The sequence below is a fragment of the Equus przewalskii genome, chromosome 23, assembly GCF_037783145.1.
Source record: "Equus przewalskii isolate Varuska chromosome 23, EquPr2, whole genome shotgun sequence".
In the NCBI taxonomy this organism is placed as follows: Eukaryota; Metazoa; Chordata; class Mammalia; order Perissodactyla; family Equidae; genus Equus; species Equus przewalskii.
In genome coordinates, this window is record NC_091853.1 from 17,588,506 (window position 1) to 17,607,839 (window position 19,334).

At 37.8% G+C, this 19,334-nt stretch overlaps 1 protein-coding gene across 3 annotated transcripts in view; it reads left to right on the plus strand.

Moving 5' to 3' along the window:
- C23H1orf21 (chromosome 23 C1orf21 homolog) overlaps positions 1-19,334 on the plus strand; it is a 209,965-nt gene that overhangs the window by 110,192 nt on the left and 80,439 nt on the right. For all 3 annotated transcript variants that reach the window (XM_070591008.1, XM_070591006.1, XM_070591007.1), the window contains exon 3: positions 685-779. In XM_070591008.1, coding sequence (XP_070447109.1) covers positions 685-779 — 95 coding nt within the window. The remainder of the gene's footprint in view (positions 1-684; positions 780-19,334) is intronic.

Genomic DNA, 19,334 nt, shown 5'->3' on the forward strand with positions numbered 1-19,334 from the left:
CATCCGTGGTCCACTATACTCTCCAGCCTTGAGTGATGTACCTACCTATTAGATCCATTGGATATTAGGGCTCTTCATGCTTGTGACTTTGCAGAGAGATGAAATTAAAATGTGTGTGCGTGTGTGTGTCTAGCATATGCAATAATGCAGCCTGCTCCACATATAATATAGGGGTCACAAATAGGAAAATTTCAATTCCCAATTGTTTATATCTATTTTTTGGTCAATTAAACTCCTTAGTCGTAACTAGTCCTTTATTTTTCCAAAAGAGAGAAATTATGGTGTGAATGTACTCCTGAAAATTGCTGACGGGCCTTTTGAACTAATATCTCCCTTAGAAAAATCTCCCTTAGACCATATGTGATGTACCCTGGTGTGTGTAGATTCCATAGTCTTTAGAGATGGAATAACCTCTGTTTCCTCTGCCACCATTTGTTCTCTGTGAAAGAACCAGGCAGTGCCACGTTCATTAGCTGCCTTCGTGGTGCCGAGCTCTTCCCTGTAGACAGAGGAGAGCGCCTCATAAAGAGATCCAAAATGCCTGGTTAAGCTTCTTCCAGGTTGTTTCAAGTAAAAGCCGCAGGGAAGAGGCTCTGACAAATTACGCTACTGGGCTTTTCTCACTGACATTTTTGTACCATTGTGAAAAAGTTATAAAATGTCTTTTCTTTTTTTGGTACTCAGATGAGTATAGGATCAAACCGGTGGAAGAGGTCAAATACATGAAAAATGGGGCAGAAGAGGAGCAGAAAATAGCAGCCAGGAACCAAGAAAATTTGGTAAGAATCGATTTTCTCCTGTAACAATGAGTTTTGGTGACACCATTGTAATAAAATCTGCACTGTATGTTTAAACTGCAACTTACACACCAGCACAAGATTTCTTGAAAATGCCGTTGCTATTTATAGCTTGCCTGGAAGCTGCACCATTGCTCCTGTATCCTGTTTGTTTCTGAACAAGCCCTTCTTTAATCTTGATAAAGAATGCTCCAGGGGAAATATAGCAGAATTATTAATGTTTTTAAATGGTTAAATTTAAAGGAAAAAACAGGAAGTAGGATTGAGATTTATGGGAGGAAGACCATTATTTTTTTCTTTTTCTCCAACCTCCTTTAACTCTGATTCAGGTCAGGATGAATGGTTAAGTTTCATCATTCTGGACATGTAGTGTTTTTGATGAAGTTGCCTTTCAAAGGAAAATAATGTGCTTTTAAGGTAGATCTCTATCAAAATAGTCGGAATGTTATTGCAGTATTTGATACAGAATATCAAAATAGAAAGAATACCTCCCATTCACAGTGTTGAAGGTCTTGTGGGTTTTGAGTTAATGTGAAAATTGTTATGATCTGAAACAGAAGATTAGGGACATCTTTCTTTAATATGAATCAATGTACGTGTTCCCCCTTAATTTTCCATCTCTTTAAAAATGCTTAGTTAATTGTTGCATTAGCTGATTTCTCAAAAGAGGCTATAAATTATGAAGTGTATGTGTGTATTCAGTGGTGTTGGAGCGAAATTGTTTTTATATTTTATTTGGGGAGTAATTATTTGCTATTTTTTTCATGCTTGACTGAATGTCTTTTTAAAAAGCTTACAGTGTCATGAAATATTTTCACTTGACTTAAAGTCCTTTTTCCATTTTGTTCCTTGTTTTTGTTTTTATGATTTCTGCTACAGCAGAGGGAGTTGGCAGAATATTAACCAGTGCTCGTGTGTATTTGAGGCTGTCATTTTCCATGATACGCTAATGAACATAAAAGCTGATTCTTTTTCCTCTCTTCTCCGAACATATGATCTACAACTCAAAATACGGAAATATCAACAACTGAATATTTTAGATCATTTTAAAGGAGTAAAAATACTCTATCATAAAATTTTGCTTCGTCAAAGGGATTTGGATTTTAAGGTATCACTTAAGTCACAGAGATTCATCATATATATGGTATCTTCTAACATTAGCACTTAAATCCAGAAAAAGGTGGTTATGACTAAATGATGCAACTTAATATCATCAGACTTTTTACATGAATTTGTTTTATTTTGAATAGATAAATAGAAGACCTGAGTAGTTGAAGCGTCTGTAGTCATTTTTCTGCTTTATTTTACTGAAAATCAGAGTTTGTCCTTGCTTAATATAATTTAGGCTTGAGTTATAAATCTCATCTTTAATAGGTCCATTAGAGGCTAGAGAGACACTGGTGACCAGTCTGGCAGTGGCCGTTTCTAGGACCTAATGACTAGTGTGTGTCTCCACTTCACATGCTTGTATCTCTGAAATCGTAAAGGAAGTAACAACTTTTGTCTTACAGCCTGTGAGTTTTTCCTCAATGAGCTCTCAGCACACTTAGGACCAGTACCACTTTTTTCATTCTTTCTGGGTTTCGCCATCTTTCAGCTCCTTGAAGCTAGTGAGTTCTTTTTCAGCACTGTCATCAGAATCAGCGCTAGTGCTTTTCTCTGCACACTGAACAGAGATTCAGAAAGAGAGAATTTCTGGTCTTTGCTTACTTCTGGATTTTCTGTGACAATGCCATGCCCCTTTATTCTGCCAGCTAATCAAAGTCCAGGCTTCCAACAGGAATTTTCAAGTGTGTAAAGATGGCATGCAGAATGAGGAGTAAATGGTTATCTTTGATTCTGAGATTTCTAGACTGCTTTCCAAAATTACATGAGTTTCAGTTATCGGGTAGTATGTTATCTTTGTCACCTAATCCATCCTTTGGGATGTGTAGTCAAGAATTGACCATACATGTTGTTTGAGAAAACTAAGAGCCTCCTAAATGAGAGGCTTACATTGGAGGGTGGATGAAATAGACTGGACAGTTCTTTATTTTTACATCTGTTAAAACAATCTAAGAGTCAGGAGGTTCTTATGTTTCAATGAATGACTTTAAGACGTAGGTCAAAGTATTTTTTTAAGTTGCTTTTTTTTTCTTTCCACTCAAACTGTTGAAATTAAGGGGCATTAGCAAACATGACCAAGGCAGTATAATGTGATGGCGAAGACCCTGGGCTCTGGAAGCAGAAACTGCCTGAGTTCAAATCCCGGCTCCGCCACTTCCTCACTGTGGGATCAAGTTACTTCACATCTCTAAACTTCCCGCCCATCAGATGGAGAAAAAGACGGGTGCCTCATGGTGCTGTTGTGAGGGTTACACGAGTTGATCGTTCTAAGACTTTGAGTGCAGTGCCTGGTACATGATACGCACCTAATAAGACTTAGGCATTATCATATAAAACAGAAGGAAAGAATAAAGGATATTAGAGTCAGTGTTTCTTTCCTTTTTCCTTTATGTTAAATGTGAGAGATTTCTAAATAATACTTTAGGTTAATGCCAATGTTACATGTATTTTGAAAAATCTTGCTCTGGAACTATGACATTATTTAAACAAGTATATTTTGAGCATCTATTATATACAAAGCCTTTACTTGTATTGAGAGACACAGCGTACTAAAAGTCACTGTCCTTAAGGAGCTCACAGTAAAATTTGGAGAAGAGTTCAATTCAACAAATATTTATTAATGCCTCTGTGTGCAAGGCTCTGTACTGGACTCTGCAGAGAAACACAAAGTAAGAAAACCACTGGCCCTCACTTCAAGGTGCTGCTTTTGCAGTGGACCAGGTAAGTACCAAATGACTGTACATAAAACAGGGTAACATTGATTCCAAGAAAGCAACACAGAGTGGTGCAGATATCAAAGGAGGAAGAGGTTGACTGTATTGGGGTGTCAGGACCTACATCATGCAAGAACTGGTGTTCACAATGGGCCTAGAAGGATAGAATGAGGAAGAGTGCCCGAGGCAGAAATAACAGAGATGGAAAATGCATTTGTATTTAACAAAAAGCGCGTAGTCCTGTTTTATTGGGGAGTGGAAGGGAAAAAGAGAAGGTATCAGTAGGATAGCAGTGGGAAATTAGAATCGAAACTTTGATGGACTAATGTATAGAGGCTTGATGTCCAACTGACAGGTCTGAAATTAATTCAGTGATTAAAGGGAGCCTTTGAAGGTTTTAAGTGAGGGTTTGGCAGAATGGGATTATGATTTGGGAAGGTTTATATGGCAGCAGCAGGTGTAATATGGACTGGTGTGAGGAGCCCAACTAGGATATTGTTCATAGTAGTCTCTGCAAGAGGTGATGAGCCTGAACCAAGGTGGTGGCAGGGAGAATAGAAAAGGTTTGGGCAAGGTTGTAATAGAAGCAACAGGATTTGACAAGCTCATTCGCTATTAAAAGAAGACAGGAATCAAGAGACAATGGTAATGCTAAGACTGTGACCACCTGAAGAGATGACTGGTTGGTGGTGGTAAGAATAAATGACCTCAATGAAATGGTGAAACCAGTAGGAAGATTGTGTTTGATGAAAATAAAAGGTGTTCGTTCGTTCATTCACTCGTTCATTATTCATCCTTGCCCACCCCTACCTAGATCGCAGTGTAGTCCACAAGAGAGAAAGTTAAGCCATCAATCACATAACAGTGTTATAAGCGTAGTAACAGAACACCTGTAACTACCAGGCTCTGTGCTTTGGAGGACACAGAGGCACATCAGACACAAATCTCACTCTAGGGAGCTCACTTTCTGGTAGCAGACAGAAGGTATGTGACCCAAATGGCCACAATTCAAGACACGCTGTGAATGGAGAGGTTGGTTTTGAGCAAGCAAAGCTTTAGGAACTTTCAGAACATCCACGCAGAGAAGTCTTGCTAAGGGTGGAAATGAGCTTGTGGAGCTCAGGAGCATTGCCTGGGACATATTTGGTGTTCAGTGTATTTTTGTTTGCTTGAATGGATGAATGAATGAATGAGTAAAGTAGTTGGACCTAGAGGTATGTGTTTGGATTGAATTGATAGCTGAGTAAATGAAGCAGCTGAAGGAAAGAGAAGAGATGATAGCTAAAGAAAGCACCTTGGGACTCTGGGGTGTACTTCATAGCCTTCCCTACATAGTCTTTGCCCACATCCGGCTTCAGTCTTGCCACTGCTCTCTTTGCCCACCAGGTCCCTCCCCGTTGGTGGTCCTTTAGTTTCCCTAAGGCCCTGGCTCACACATTCAGGGCCCTCAACACTTGCTGTTCCCAGCTTGGCACATGCCTTCTTCCCTCCACACCTCAGCTCTCATTTTTGCCTGGTTTCCTCTTATTCATTCTGGAAACCATAGGCTAAATGTCACTCTCTGAGGGAAGCCTCTCCAGACCTCGCCAACTAAATTAGTTCTCCTTTATTGGCTCTGATTACCTTTGTGTTCTCCTTTATAACACCTGGCTTAACTGTTTTGGGATAGCTACTGGTGAATAATTTGCTTAATGTACATTTCTCTTTTAGATCATAAAGGTTAAACTTCATCTTTTTGGTTTGTAGTTAAATGTCTAGCACCTAAAAGTGTGTGGTGCCTAGTGGTCACTCAGTAAGTATTTGGATCTCCAGTCTCTTGGGCCCTTTGATGGCAGTTTCTGTGGGTGGAGGAGATCCTGCTGGTTTTCTGAAGCTGATGATGAATCATTTATATGTTAATCATTTATGTACTCTCAATACAAAGATGTGCATTTATCCCAATTTTCATCATGGCTTAACATCTGTGTATTCCTCCTTACTTCTCAGACTTTAATTCTTTCTTAAGAAAGGTAGTGTGAAGTAGTAGCATTGGCTTTGGAGATTATATGTAGATTTATATCAAAATGGATCCTGGCTTCAGCCTTTCTAGCTTTGTAATTTTGGTTGACTGTCTAAAACTTCTGAATTTCAAGTTCCTCATCTGGAACTTGGGAATAACAAAATCATTGAAGTATTAGAAGAAAACCTAGGAGAATATGTTTAGAATCTTAGCAAATGGAGGCTTTCCTTTTGTCTGTTGCAGTAACATTGGTTTATAACATTAAATAAGTTTCAAGTGTACATCATTATATTTCGATTTCCATGTAGGTTACATCATGTTCACCACCCAAAGACTAATTACAGTCCATCACCACACACATGTGCCTCATCACCCCTTTCGCAAAGGAGGCTTTCTTAAACAAGACATAGAAAGCAAAAGCTATGAAGAAAGAAAAGTAGTTTATTTCGTTAGATCAAAATTAAGTACTTCTGTAATATAGAATAATTAGAAAAAAGTAGTTAATAGAAAGGCAACAGCCTGGGAGGAAATATTTATGATGTATAAAAAGGCAAAAGATTAATATCTGGGATTTATAAGGAACATTCGTGAATAATTAAGAAAAAGATAATCCATTAGAAGAATAAGTAAATGAAATGAACAGATGGTCCACAGTAGAGGATATTGGGCAATAAGCATATGAAAAGATGTTCCACGTCACTAGTACAGTGGATGCTGTCTCACCCAACCCGCTGCATCAGAAGGCTCACACGAATCTCGTGCAGAAAGATGCTGACTGCAGCCCAACACACACACACTCACCACAATGGTTGGTGGGCTCCTCTCTAGAACACCTCCGTGCTTTTGCTCCTTCATTTAATTGTGTGTTTTCCAAGAGCCGGTGTGATGGTTCCCAAACCTGTTTATACTGGTTGAATGTCATTATAATTACGTAATTCAGTTAAGTAATATGTAAACCAATGAAACACAAGTGTGGAAAGAGCTGTTTCAGTGAAAATTAAATTAAATGCTTTGGAAAGTCTTGATGAAGGCACATTACGAAAAGCTTGCTGTTAAATTAAATTAGATTAAATTCTGCTCTCAGATTATTTCACAAGGCCTTTACATTCTCATTTTAGTTAAGAAACCAAACCAGGGAATCTTAGATGTGCATTAAGGATGTGGTCAATGCAAGAAGTGTATGTGGAGCCCCAGTTAGTGGTTCCTTACTTAAGGAGAAGCCTGTTCCTACGTCAAAATGTGGGAGAGGAAATGCACATCTATGTATTTTAAAATAAAATAATGTGCTTAATGTACATATACATTTTTATGTCGCCCTGCTTTAACTCACTTTATCATTTAATTAGCAGTCCAGATGGTGTTGCCTAATGTGACTTTTATTGTAATCAATGAAATGCAAATTAAAACATGATCCCATTTTCCCATTAGATTGGCAAAAACTTGAAGTTTGATAATACTAGATTTTAGCATGGTTGCAGGAAAATATGTATTTCCATACTAGTGGTAAACATCTTGGAGGACAATTTAGCAGTATCTATTAAAATTTAAACATGCACACCCATGACCCAGCACTCCCATAGCTGCCCGTGTACATGAGGAAGCTTGCCTAAGACTTTCATTACCACTGCTTATTTGAGTGAAAAATTGAAAATCACTTTCATGCTTGTCAATAGGAGAGTGGTACAACTATAGTATACTAGACAGCAATTAAAAAGGATGAATTTGAGTTTTGTGACCTGTCATGGAGAAATCATGCAAATTGTAGAAAGAATATGTATAGTATCTTAGCATTTAAGATTTTTTAATAAAACAGCAACACTCTGTGTTTTCTATGTGGAAAATATATGTATAGGGATTCATAGAAAAACCTGAATGGATGTGTCCCAAACTACTAACAGTGGATTCCTGAGTTAAAGGGGGGCTTAAGTATGCCAAGTCTGTTTACTCCTCTCCAAATGGGGATAATAATTGAACCTACTTTAACAGAAAGTTGTGAAAATTATATAGGATATGCCTATAAACTCTTCGCACAGTTCCTGGCAAAGAAAATGCCATTGTCGGCTATTGTCAGCAATGAAGTTGGATTGGGTGGAAAGATGAGAAAAAATTGGATGAGATGGTAAAAGGGGATTTTTATCCTTAAGCTTATGTTTTCAGTTTTTTAAAGGAAATATGAGTATGTTATTTGTGTGATTTAAAATTGATTTTTTTAAAAGGGGGGTAATAATAACAAAACTCAAAACTGGACTACTTGGGAATCTGTAAGTACGATTATGTCATTTTCTCATTATCTTAAATATCCTCAGGTTTTCGTCATTCTCTGCTATCTGATGAACAGAAGGCAGTTAAAAGGAAGCTCAAAGATCATCCAGCTTCACTTAATGTAGGTTAACAGTTTTGCGTATAATTTAAAGGTAAATTACTCCAGACTTGGCAGTATTCGGTCCCCTTTCCTCTCCAAAGTAAGTATCCTAACAAATAAAAGACACGTCAGCTTTAGATTTGAAGTGCTCCCTCCTACTATATGCTGAAGGATATTTCATTTTCCTTGATGAACATTTGTCATTCTTAAGCTGTCTTCCCTTGGGAGTTAATAAGTCATTTGATCGTGTTTTGTTTTTGTTTTTGCTTTTTGGTATGTATTTCCTAGATTTGCATGTATTACAATGGTTTTCAATATGCTATTTCCAGGTGTCTTTGTGTAAATGAGAAGATTCTTATCTATCAGATGGCACATATCATGGTTGGCTGAGATTTTGATTTGTCTAGTCCATAAAGTTGAAGACTGATTTGAAACAAGCTTTCTAAGTCACCAATTCCTGAGTACAATCAAATGGCAAAATAAAAAAGAGCGCTCTAATGTGCTTTAGTAAACAGGGAGAGTGGAATCAAGCTTTCGGTGTGACTACATCCGCCTCCTGCCTGTTGAGTTTGTGAGAGCCTCCATACCTGTCTCCAGCGTATTACATTTCCAATAAATATCAGGACATCCAGGTGCAGAAATGGAGACTTAGAGCTTAGGAGATGGCTTTGATAAGAGGCAATGCTCCAGAAACCTACAAGAGCTCTCTTTGTAGCAGTGGCATCCAGCTAGTAAAAAATGGGAAGTGGCGCTGACCCACAGAATACACTGTGGTTGAAGCAGTCCACTGTAGGGGGGTTGTGTTCTCCAAAGCATTGGATTGACAGCTGAAACAAACCAGAGAATAGTCTGCAAGTCCATTCAGTAACTGTAGGTCGATAGGAAAGCTAAGTGCTCAAGACCAAGTTACCATACCACTCTAATTACTACAGTATTCCTATAAGGAATAAAAGGCATGTGAATGAACGCTGTGAACTTTGAATCAATAATGGTTATTATCCTGAGATATATACATTCCCATAAAGGTATTCTCGTAATTAGGAACCCTCTAAGAGTCAATTTAAACTCTTCTTTTGAACAAATACAACCACATTTACTTATCCTCTGACTTTATAGAGCAGCTAATATAATAGCAAACTGACTTTTCCGTTTAAAGGTTGTTCCTGGTGATCTTAGGAACGGCTTTATCTTTGAGTGCCCATCCTCAAATGGAGGGAGGTCTGGACTTAAGGGAGATAATTCCTGGTTTGTGGAAATTCTAGAGGACTGAAGAGTTCCCAAAACCAAAATAAAGATAGAGAATGGTCCTGAGTTTCTGATTTAGGCAAGAGAGACCTCTTCCTAGAGCAGCTTCATAAACATCACTTTAGCACAAGACTCATCCCCCAAGGTACTGTGTTTCTAACTCAGTGGTCTCATTCCCATTTCCTGTTCTCTCATAATACGATGTTGACATCAGCCTCAGGGTCTTCCAGATAATTAGAGGAATAGCATCAGGATCCCAAACACGATCTACCTGAACCTTTTAGTTTCTTAAGGGACTATAACAGCTCATGTGAAGAGAGGGTTTTGGTGATATCATTCTCTTTAATTGTTTGTTGTGATGTACAAGGAATAGAAGAGAAGAATGCTACTTCATCTGTCTTGGAAGACGTCCTTTGTCCAGCTAACATTTTTGTGTTGCTTGAGCCAGGCACATCCAAAGTCTTACAGATTCTTGTGGGCCCTTTGGTAATTTGTTTTAGAGTAGAACAAGGGTAGAGTTTCATTCTCTAAGGATGAGAGATTTGTTGAATCAGCCTTCTAAGTTTCAAATGTTGAACAGAAGCAAAGTTTCTGATTCAGGAACAGAATGTTATGAGAATAAAACAATGCCCACGAAAGTGCTTTGTAAACATAAAGCCCAACACAAATTATAGTGATTATTGTTGTTACTAGTTAAAAGGACACCTGGATTCGTTTCTGAAGTTAGTTGCTGTTTTATGGTGGAAACAACGTTAAGGCACAGCATTCTTCTGGTTCTAAGTAAGAGTTAATACCTGTTCCCCTTGAAGAAAGACATATTGTCATAGCACACTTCATTCTCCCACAAAGAAAGGGCAGTATTAAAGTGTATACTCAACAGATACAGAAATCAATGAATCGAAGGTGGTTTTTGGAGCAGTTACTATGAACATCTAAAAAGTAAGTGTAGCACAACACGACTGAAACCCTATCTCAAATGGCCTTTTCTCCTTTCTATATTAATACAGCGAACTGACCATATGTGTATAAACACAGTGTTAGGGTCCTGGTACAACGTATCTCTTAAATAAATCCCTATTTCACCAGACTCAGTTCTCACTGTCGTCTAGACCTTGTCTGGGCACTGAAGGAATATGAGGATTGACATGACACAGTTGTAATTCTCAGGAAACTCAAGGGGAGACAGATTTATACACTGTAAGTCTGTCATAGAGGGCCTCTTGAGGTCTTTCTGGAGAGCAAAAATGGAATGGTGGACCCTGACTGGGAGATCTGAGGAGATGCACAGACAGCTGGTACTGCAGCAGGGCCTTGAACGAAAGCAAATTTTCACTGGCAGATGAGGTTGGGAAAGAGATTTCAAGCAGAAGGAATAGTGTGAGCCAAACATGGAGACGTGACTTAAATAATGAGTGTCTTGGGAGGCTGATGGAGCACATTGTGAAGTGTTTATTTGGTTAGTTGCTGTGTTTTGGCTCCCTCTTTTTTTTTTTTTTAGTTAGCACCTTAATTTCTGGTTTACAGATAGCCACATTCTTTAGCCATTTTGCAGTATTTATAACTACAGAATAAATAGAACAGACCTCTGCTCATCTAATTTAAAGATCGAAGGTGTTGATAATAACTTCCCTTTTCCCAGCATTGTTGCAAAATGTGATTGCTTTTAAATATGCTTTCCTTGGATGCAAGGTGCCATCTAAAGTTGTTGAACATAGTTACTCTTGACCTTTTCCTTCTCGGTAAAGGGTAGCTCCTAATTTGTCCTCTGAAACTTTCCCTGTTTGACTCTGGGAAGTACAGCAAACACAAACAATACTAGATTTAGATTTTTGGCCTCTTCTCCAAGAGCAGTACCCTGATATTTAGAAAGGACCCCTCTTCAAAGCTTGATTCTGTTTGATCCACATAGTCATTTTAGATATTAAATTTATTTATCTTGCTAAAACATGGGCAATTTTACCCAAGTGGCCCACTTAAAACAGCAGAATGGGGGGATATGAGTGACAACTGAGAGGGCCACCCAAGCCTCAACCACCGTTAGTGGAGTGTCCAGAACAAGAATGCAGTGGTGTGCCTTTTCTGCAGGTTGTTCATATTTCCCTCTTATCTCCTATGGGATGCTAAAAATAAAACCAAAGCATATAAATTTCACTCATCAGTTGGCAAACTCAGTGAGGTAGCTTCGCCCCAAATTAATAATTTATACTCTGGAGATGAGAGTGTCAAAAGAAACCATAATGTTTCCAAGAGTCTGCACTTTGAGAAGTGTCTCTTCTTCTGGACTCTTGTTTGTGAGCAAATTATACCTGTCTTAACAGAGATGCAAGATTCACCAGCCTCATGATTTGTTTTTAAAAGGTTCTTGGTAATTCTGATGATGGATTCTATACCTGTCATTCAGAAAAGACAGAACTAAATAACCAGACATAAAATATTCATACATCTTCTTCGGAGGGAGGAGGACGTATTGTTTAGCTTGTCAACATTACAATAGATATATGAAGATGCCATTGTAACTGCCTGCTTCATGTTCATAAGAGGTCTAATTTAATTTATTTACTTGGTGCTCTGTATGATAGTAGATGCCAAATTTCCTCCTTCTTTGAAAATTAAAACAATTGATAATGACAATGATGTTTTCCAAAACTTAGTGAGCTGGCTCCTTTTCTTTCTGCGTGTCAGACTGTGATGGTATACTACAGATTTTCATTTACTGACAAACTTCTGCTCATAACTACATCATTTGAGGGCTTGCTTAATTGGAGGAAAACTTTTCTTTTTATACTTTGTGGATTTGTACAGTCGAGGGCACTTAGACCAGAAACAAGACAGGAATCTGGTGATTAGAACTGTAAGATGAGGTAAAAGCTGCTCTTAGAAACAAAGCAGAAGGTTCATTATCAGAAGTGAGGTGCAGGCACAGTGACATGAATGTGGGTCTCCCAAATGCTCACCAGGGTTCCTTTACTTCTCCTGAGTCTGAGACTCGTGGAGCCTGAAAGGAATGTCAGAGAACACCAGCAGTAGGGAGGAAACAGAGAATCTCATTATCGTGAAGCGCTTCACAGTCCATATGACGCCTTAACACTCACAGTGTGTGAGCTCATATCAAAAATCTCTGCCGGCCAAGAGCTGGGAGTCTAGAGAAACAAGGGAAACAGCACGTAGCTATTGGATTTGCTTTATTCCTGTTATTCTCTTATTTAATTGTATTTTTTAAATTAACTTTTCCCTGCTTATAAATATGCTACTGGCTTGAATTACTTTAAAACATCCTTGGGAAATACGGAAATGAATAAAAATAAATAAAATCAATCATAAATCCCATAACAACCGTTTATGTTTTTATGCCTAATATACATAGAAATATAATTTTTTTCTGAACAAAAATGGACCTGAGTTTCTTACAGTGCCAACCATATTCTTACCATACATCCAGTAATCACGCTCCTAGGATGATTTGAAAATCCCAAGTGATTTGGGGGCTGGCCCCGTGGCCGAGTGGTTAAGTTCGCGCGCTCTGCTGCAGGCGGCCCAGTGTTTCGTTGGTGCGAATCCTGGGCGCGGACATGACACTGCTCATCAAACCACGCTGAGGCGGCGTCCCACATACCACAACTAGAAGGACCCACAACGAAGAATATACAACTGTGTACTGGGGGGGCTTTGGGGAGAAAAAGGAAAAAATAAAATCTAAAAAAAAAAAAAAAAAAAAAAAAATCTGTTAAAAAAAAAAAAATCCCAAGTGATTTGAAAAACTGTGATCACACAAAAACGTTCAGGTGAATGTTGATAGTGGCTTTATTCATAATCACCCAAAAACTGGAAGCAACTAAGATGTCCTTCAATGGTCAATGGACAAACTGTGGTACATCCACACGATGGGATATTATTCAGTGATAGGAATGAGCTACCAAGCCATGAAAAACCATGGATGAATCTGAAGTGCATATTGCTGAGTGAAAGAATCCGGTCTAAAAGGTACACACAGTAAGATTCTACGTATATGACATTCTGAAAAAGGCAAAACCATAGAGATGGTAAACAGATCAGTGGTTTCCAGGGGGTTGTGGGAAAAGGAGGGCTGAATAGGTGAAACACGGGGCATTTTTTAGGGTAGTGAAACTATTGTGGATGATACTGTAATGGTAGAAACATGACACTATGTATTTGTCAAAACTCATAGAACTTTACAGCAAAGAGAGTGAACTTTAATGTTTGCAAATTTCAAAAAACATTTAGGAGGTCAGGGGATCCCTGGATAGAATGTAGATTGACAAAAGAATCTAACAGTATTGTATGAAATAACCTCATTGAAGAGGGTGGGGGAAAATGTGCTGACCTAAGTAACTTTGGAAATGAATGGAGACTGTAAGACTACAAGTAAAAGAAACTTTTTTTACTATGGAACTAAGAGTTAACATTTCTGAAAACATTACAATTAATTAGTGAATGCTGGATGGTGGAGCTGGGTTTCTCACTGTTGGAGTGGGAGGTTACAGACACACAGTATGGGAGGTGGCTAGAAGCATCCTGTGGTAATGGATTAGAGTTGGAATGGGAATTGATGTTTGTCCTAATATAGACACAGATAGTTACACATAGGAATATTGATAGATGTGTGTGTACACATATGTAAACATATACACACACGTATGGGCATGCGTATATTTGTCTACATATAGGCATATGCATGTATTTGTGTACTCACGCATATACGTATTTTCTTGCTTTGTCAGCTGAGAGGACCTAGAAGCAATGACACCCCAGTAGCAACAAGCATACCCAGCACCCAGATCTTGTTTCCAGTACCATTCTCCAAAAAAAAGAAACCAGGACTCCTTGGATAAATGGCTGGTTATAGGGCTGGGGAATATGTAAGATGATCCTGGAGCATTTTGTAGTGCCAGAAAATTAGGAAGTGGTAACATACACACACATACAATGATGAGGTGTGTCAAAGGAACATAGGAGCCAACAGAAGGCGCTCCCAATGGCCAAAGCTGAAGCCATTTGAGCAACAAAATTAATAATATAGTATTAGATTGTACTATAAACCTAGTATACTGTAAAATGCATTTACTTTATACAAACTATAAAATAAATATCCATGAGTCCATACTGATATGAATAAATGAATAAATAAATGGAGAATAACTGATAAGTCTCCCATGCAGAATAGTTCCAAATCATTTATGTATTCCTGTGCCCTCAGGAAGGTGGAGCATAACTTCCCACTTCTTAAGTTTGGACTGTGCATAGTGACTTCCTTAGAGTACATTATGGAAATGAGGAAGAAAGGATAACTTTACAATAAAGAAACATGGCAAACACTGCCTGAGCCAGGTGATCAAAATTAACATCTACAGTAATAAGTTATATTGATAACATGTACGCTTGCTATTATGTGATGACAGTGGCATTTTATTCTGTGGTGTTCCTTCCCAAAATCCATAACCTCAGTATAATCATGAGAAAAACATCAGACAAATCCCAGTGAAGGGACATTCTACAAAATATCTGACTAGTACTCCTCAAAACTGTTAAGGTCATCAATAATAAGGAAAATCTGAGAAACTGTCACAACCAGGAAGAGCCTAAGAAGACATGGCAACTAAATGTAATGTGGTATCCTGAATAGAATCTTGGAACAGAAAAAGGACACTAGGTAAAAACTAAGGAAATGTAAATATCGTATCTATGTTGGTTCATTAATTGTGACAAAATTTAACATCCTAATGTAAGATGTTAATAATAGAGGAAATTGGGTGTAGGGTATCTGAGAATTCTCTGTACTACCCTTGCAACTTGTCTGTAAGTGTAAAACTATTCTAGATGATAAAATTGATTTAAGTATAAAAAAATGCACCTCCCTATTCATACTATGAATATGCCATTTGAATATAACTTAATTTAGCTATACTTTAGTGAACAATTTTCCATAATACTTTGTATGTTCAGTCGTTCCCTTAGGATAAATCCCTATATGTAGGATTATTGAGACAAAGAGGTTTTTTTGATGCATATGCCAAATTACCCTCTCTCCAGAAAAGAAGTCTTGCACCAATTTGTCTTCTCCCACCAAAGTACGACAGTGCCCATTTCTCTTGACCCTTTACCACATGGGGAATTGTTCAATTTTTAATTTTTGCTATTTTGTATCTTTTTGTTTTGATTTTCATTTCTTTGATTACTAATGAGTTTGCACTTTTTAAAATGTGTTTATAACTTGGAACGTAGGGTCCATAAGGATGAGATCCTTGCCTGTTTTATTCAGGACCTGAGCTAAAACAAGTACTAATAAATATTGAATGATTAAATGAATAAATTGTATTCCTTATGTTTCACTTTTGCTAGAATCTGATGTTTCTCTTTCATTGGACTCTAGAAAAAAAAAGCAGGAGAAAAGAACTTGTTGATTCTGTTCTTACACATGGCCATAAAACCATAAAACTGGATATCTTCATGAGGAATTCCTAAGTAATGGCCTCTTTGGACCTTATTCAGATAAGTTGGCCCATCCTTTATTATGCTGCATTTGAATTTGACCCAAGATGTTGCCCCACAACAGCACTGCATAAGATGGGAGGAATTGTGACATTTGGGGAATCATGACTTAGGTGAAATTATCCAAGATTAAAATATCCTTGAGTCAGTCACCCACCCATCCATTCCTACATCCTCCCATTCAATTAGGATACAGAACTGGGATAGTACTATTTTTTAAACGATTTTGAAATATTCATCAGTTATTCCAACAGGGTTGAATTAAACATATAAATACAGCTGGACAGTATCACTTCACTGGCTGCTAGAAGATTTGAGTCATTCAGTAGGTTTTGACCTCCTGAAGAAGAGCATCCTTACTCAGTGTTGTAGGTCAAGAGCATCAAAACTTACAGTATTCCTGCTTTAACCCAGGCAGCTTGTAGTCTTGTAAATGATGAGATAATTGAACTGGGTAGAAACTCTGAACTGGATATCATTGGTCTTATTCACTTTGTTGTAGAAGATACTCTCAAAAATTACTGCATAAAATATCCATCCGATTGAGGAGTACATTGAGATTACCTGCTAACAATAACAATACTTTCTGAGTTGGAACAGTGGTAAAATTTTTTTACTCCTTAAATAAAGACTCGTCTGCATCTAAGTTTTTGCAATACAGTGATGTTTTGCTTTGTTTTAAGACAGAGATAAACAAAGATGAATGGAAAAAAATAGCTTTTATTTTAAACTTAATATTACCTATTAAAACCTCCTTTGTTTTACTTTTATATAAATTTTGGTTATAATAATAATAATTTTCATACTATTGGTTCCCGTGGAAAATTAACTTCAAGTTGTAACATCTTAATTTGTCATCAAATTATAAAATTCACACAAGGTATTCTTCCTACCGTATTTCATTGTGATTGGATCACAAGCTTCCAGTTTTATCTATTCGTTTTGATTTTATCCTTTTGTTTCATGAGATCTTTCTTTTGCATCATTTGGTTTTTGTGATTTTTTTTTTTTTTAAACCAAGAAATCATCAGCATTAGGAAAGGTTGGCATAGGGTTCTGACTGTGCAAGCAGAAGCCATAGCAGTGTTGTGATATACACAGGAATTTTGTGATCGAATCATGAAATGCCTCTAAAGAAGAACGTACAAGAGAAGTTCACTGGTGTTGATTAACCAAAAGAGGATTGGCGGGAAGAGTTATTTCTGGGTAGAAGGGTCATGGAAGAGTCTTCTTCTGTTTTTTAAATTCCTTTCTGCATTTAAAATGTTTTCCTCCTTAGTGAACGTTTATTACTTTTAAAACTTGGGACAAGGAAATTATGTGAAGAGCATTTAAAACACAAGAATTTACGGAAGAACAGAACAGCAGCATTCGTGCTACCTCAAATGTAAGGTGCTCTTTTTCTTGTAATGGACATCTCTGTGAGAGGAGGGAAAAGGACCGTTCACCTAATTTCCGTCCCACTTGAGAACCGTAGAAACTTCATTCTGCTGAGGTGGCGTGGTAAATGAAAGAAAGTAAGCGTCTGACTTTTCAGGACTTTATGAACTAGGAAGGTGGATACATTCACCATGTGGACGAATTGCTTTGTCTTTTTAGGAGTTCTTTAAAAGATACAATGAAAGTACTGTTATGAAACTATTTCCATATTTAACAAAATGGCAATTAAATCGTTAAAATTTTATTGTTAGTTAATGACAGAAAACTTGAGTGAACCAAATTGCCCGGGGAATGGAGTACGCTGACCAAGCTCCATAATTCCTTTATTCTTGCCTTGTTATTGAAAGTTTTTTGAAATATATTTGCTTTCTCTTTATTAATAAGTCAGGATTTTGAATATTAGTAGATTTTTCTTTCATGATTCAGTATCTTTCCCGGCCTCAGGTCATTGTAAAAACACCAAAAACTGAACAAGAGATCCAGAAGCTAAGGAGATTTGCTAATTCTGTGCTAGCCTTCTGACATCCGCTAGAAAAGAGTTTATTTTTTATCTGAACATCATTTTCTCTTAAACTTAACCTACAAGTATTTTTGGAGCATCCTTCTGTTCCAGGCCTTTTATTCTTTTACTTGGGATCATTAGTGCTGAATTCTGTCTCCTCGGCTCAGGTGGAATTTGGCAGGTAATACAAACATAAATCAGGGTATCGGCATTCTGCAGCTGTCAGAGACTAAATCATGTTTGGTTATTGCTTTAAAAAATGAGGATTATTTGACAGCCTTATGGTAAACTAACTCCAAATATATCTAATCATTTTGCTGAGAACTCCCTCTGTTTTCTAGATAAAAATAAAAGCATCAGCTTTGAAACCTAACACCTCTGTATAGCCTATTTGTTGAGAAGTAGCCCAAAATGTAAGAATGTTTATATAGGTCCATTTTCATAGTCCCTCAATTCTTCACAGGAATAATCCTCAGCAAGAGAACTCGCTTAGCCACTACTTCAGGTACATATAATATTTTAATATATTCCCACCCAAATCTACTCCCAGTTGCTTAAAACAAATAGTTGCTTTAGCCTAGAAGAAAACCAACACCACCACTGTTCTGATTATGTATGGTTGCATAACAGACCACTATAGACTGTAGTGCCTTAAAATATCAAATTATTATCCCGTGGTTTGTGGACTGTCTGAGTTCAGCTAGACAGTTCCTGCTTAGGGTCTCTCAGTCACTCACATTTAGACGTTGGCTGGCCTTGCAGTCATCTTAAGGCTCAACTGGGTTTGGTGTTCAAAATGGCTCCCTCACTGGGCTGACAACTGAGGTTGGCTGTGAGCTCAACTGGGGCTATTAACAAGCACCTACATAAGACCTTTCCACACGGCTTAGGCTTCTCACAGTATGGTGGTCTGAGGGTAGTCATGCTTCTCATCTGACAATGGCTTCCTAGAGGCAGCAGCACTTGTTCGAATTGTATTTGTCAGAGCAGGCACAAAGCCGGCCCAGATTCAAGGGAGTAGAAAAATAGCCTCCACTTCTTGATGCGGGAGTGTCAAGATTGCGTTGCAAAGGAGCACTGGGAATGGAGATACTATAGCAGCCATCTTTGGGAACCACAGTCTACTACAACCACCACCAACCTGTTCAAATGTCAGAGTGAGTAGGGACCACTTTATTTGAAAAGCATTATGGGAAATCATCCCACTGACTTCAGAAACCTGCATTGTGTCCTTAAATCTAATTTCTATTCTAAAAGAAAACCTGACAGAGAAATACATCTACCTCATGCTTCTGTCCTGAGGAAAACACCTACGTACCAGATACCCAAAAAGCTAAATGGATCTAATCCAGGGAAGCAAAAACAATTACGTTGTTCATAAGGTCTTCTCAGATATAGACTGACATCCATAATGAGCGTAAGAAAAGCAGTGTTGGGCATCAAACCTGGCCAAGCTGCTTTCCAACTGGATTTTCCTTACTCAAACTCCACGAGCCTTGGTCAGTCATCTATAAAATAGGAATAATGATTTCTATTTTGCCAGGTTGTTTTGAGGATTACATGAAGTGATTTTTGTAAAACACCTGGTTTCCTCTAGCACTTAGTAAGTATTAAGTGAAAAATAGCTGGTTTCCTCTTATGTCTATTTGCCTCATTTCTATCT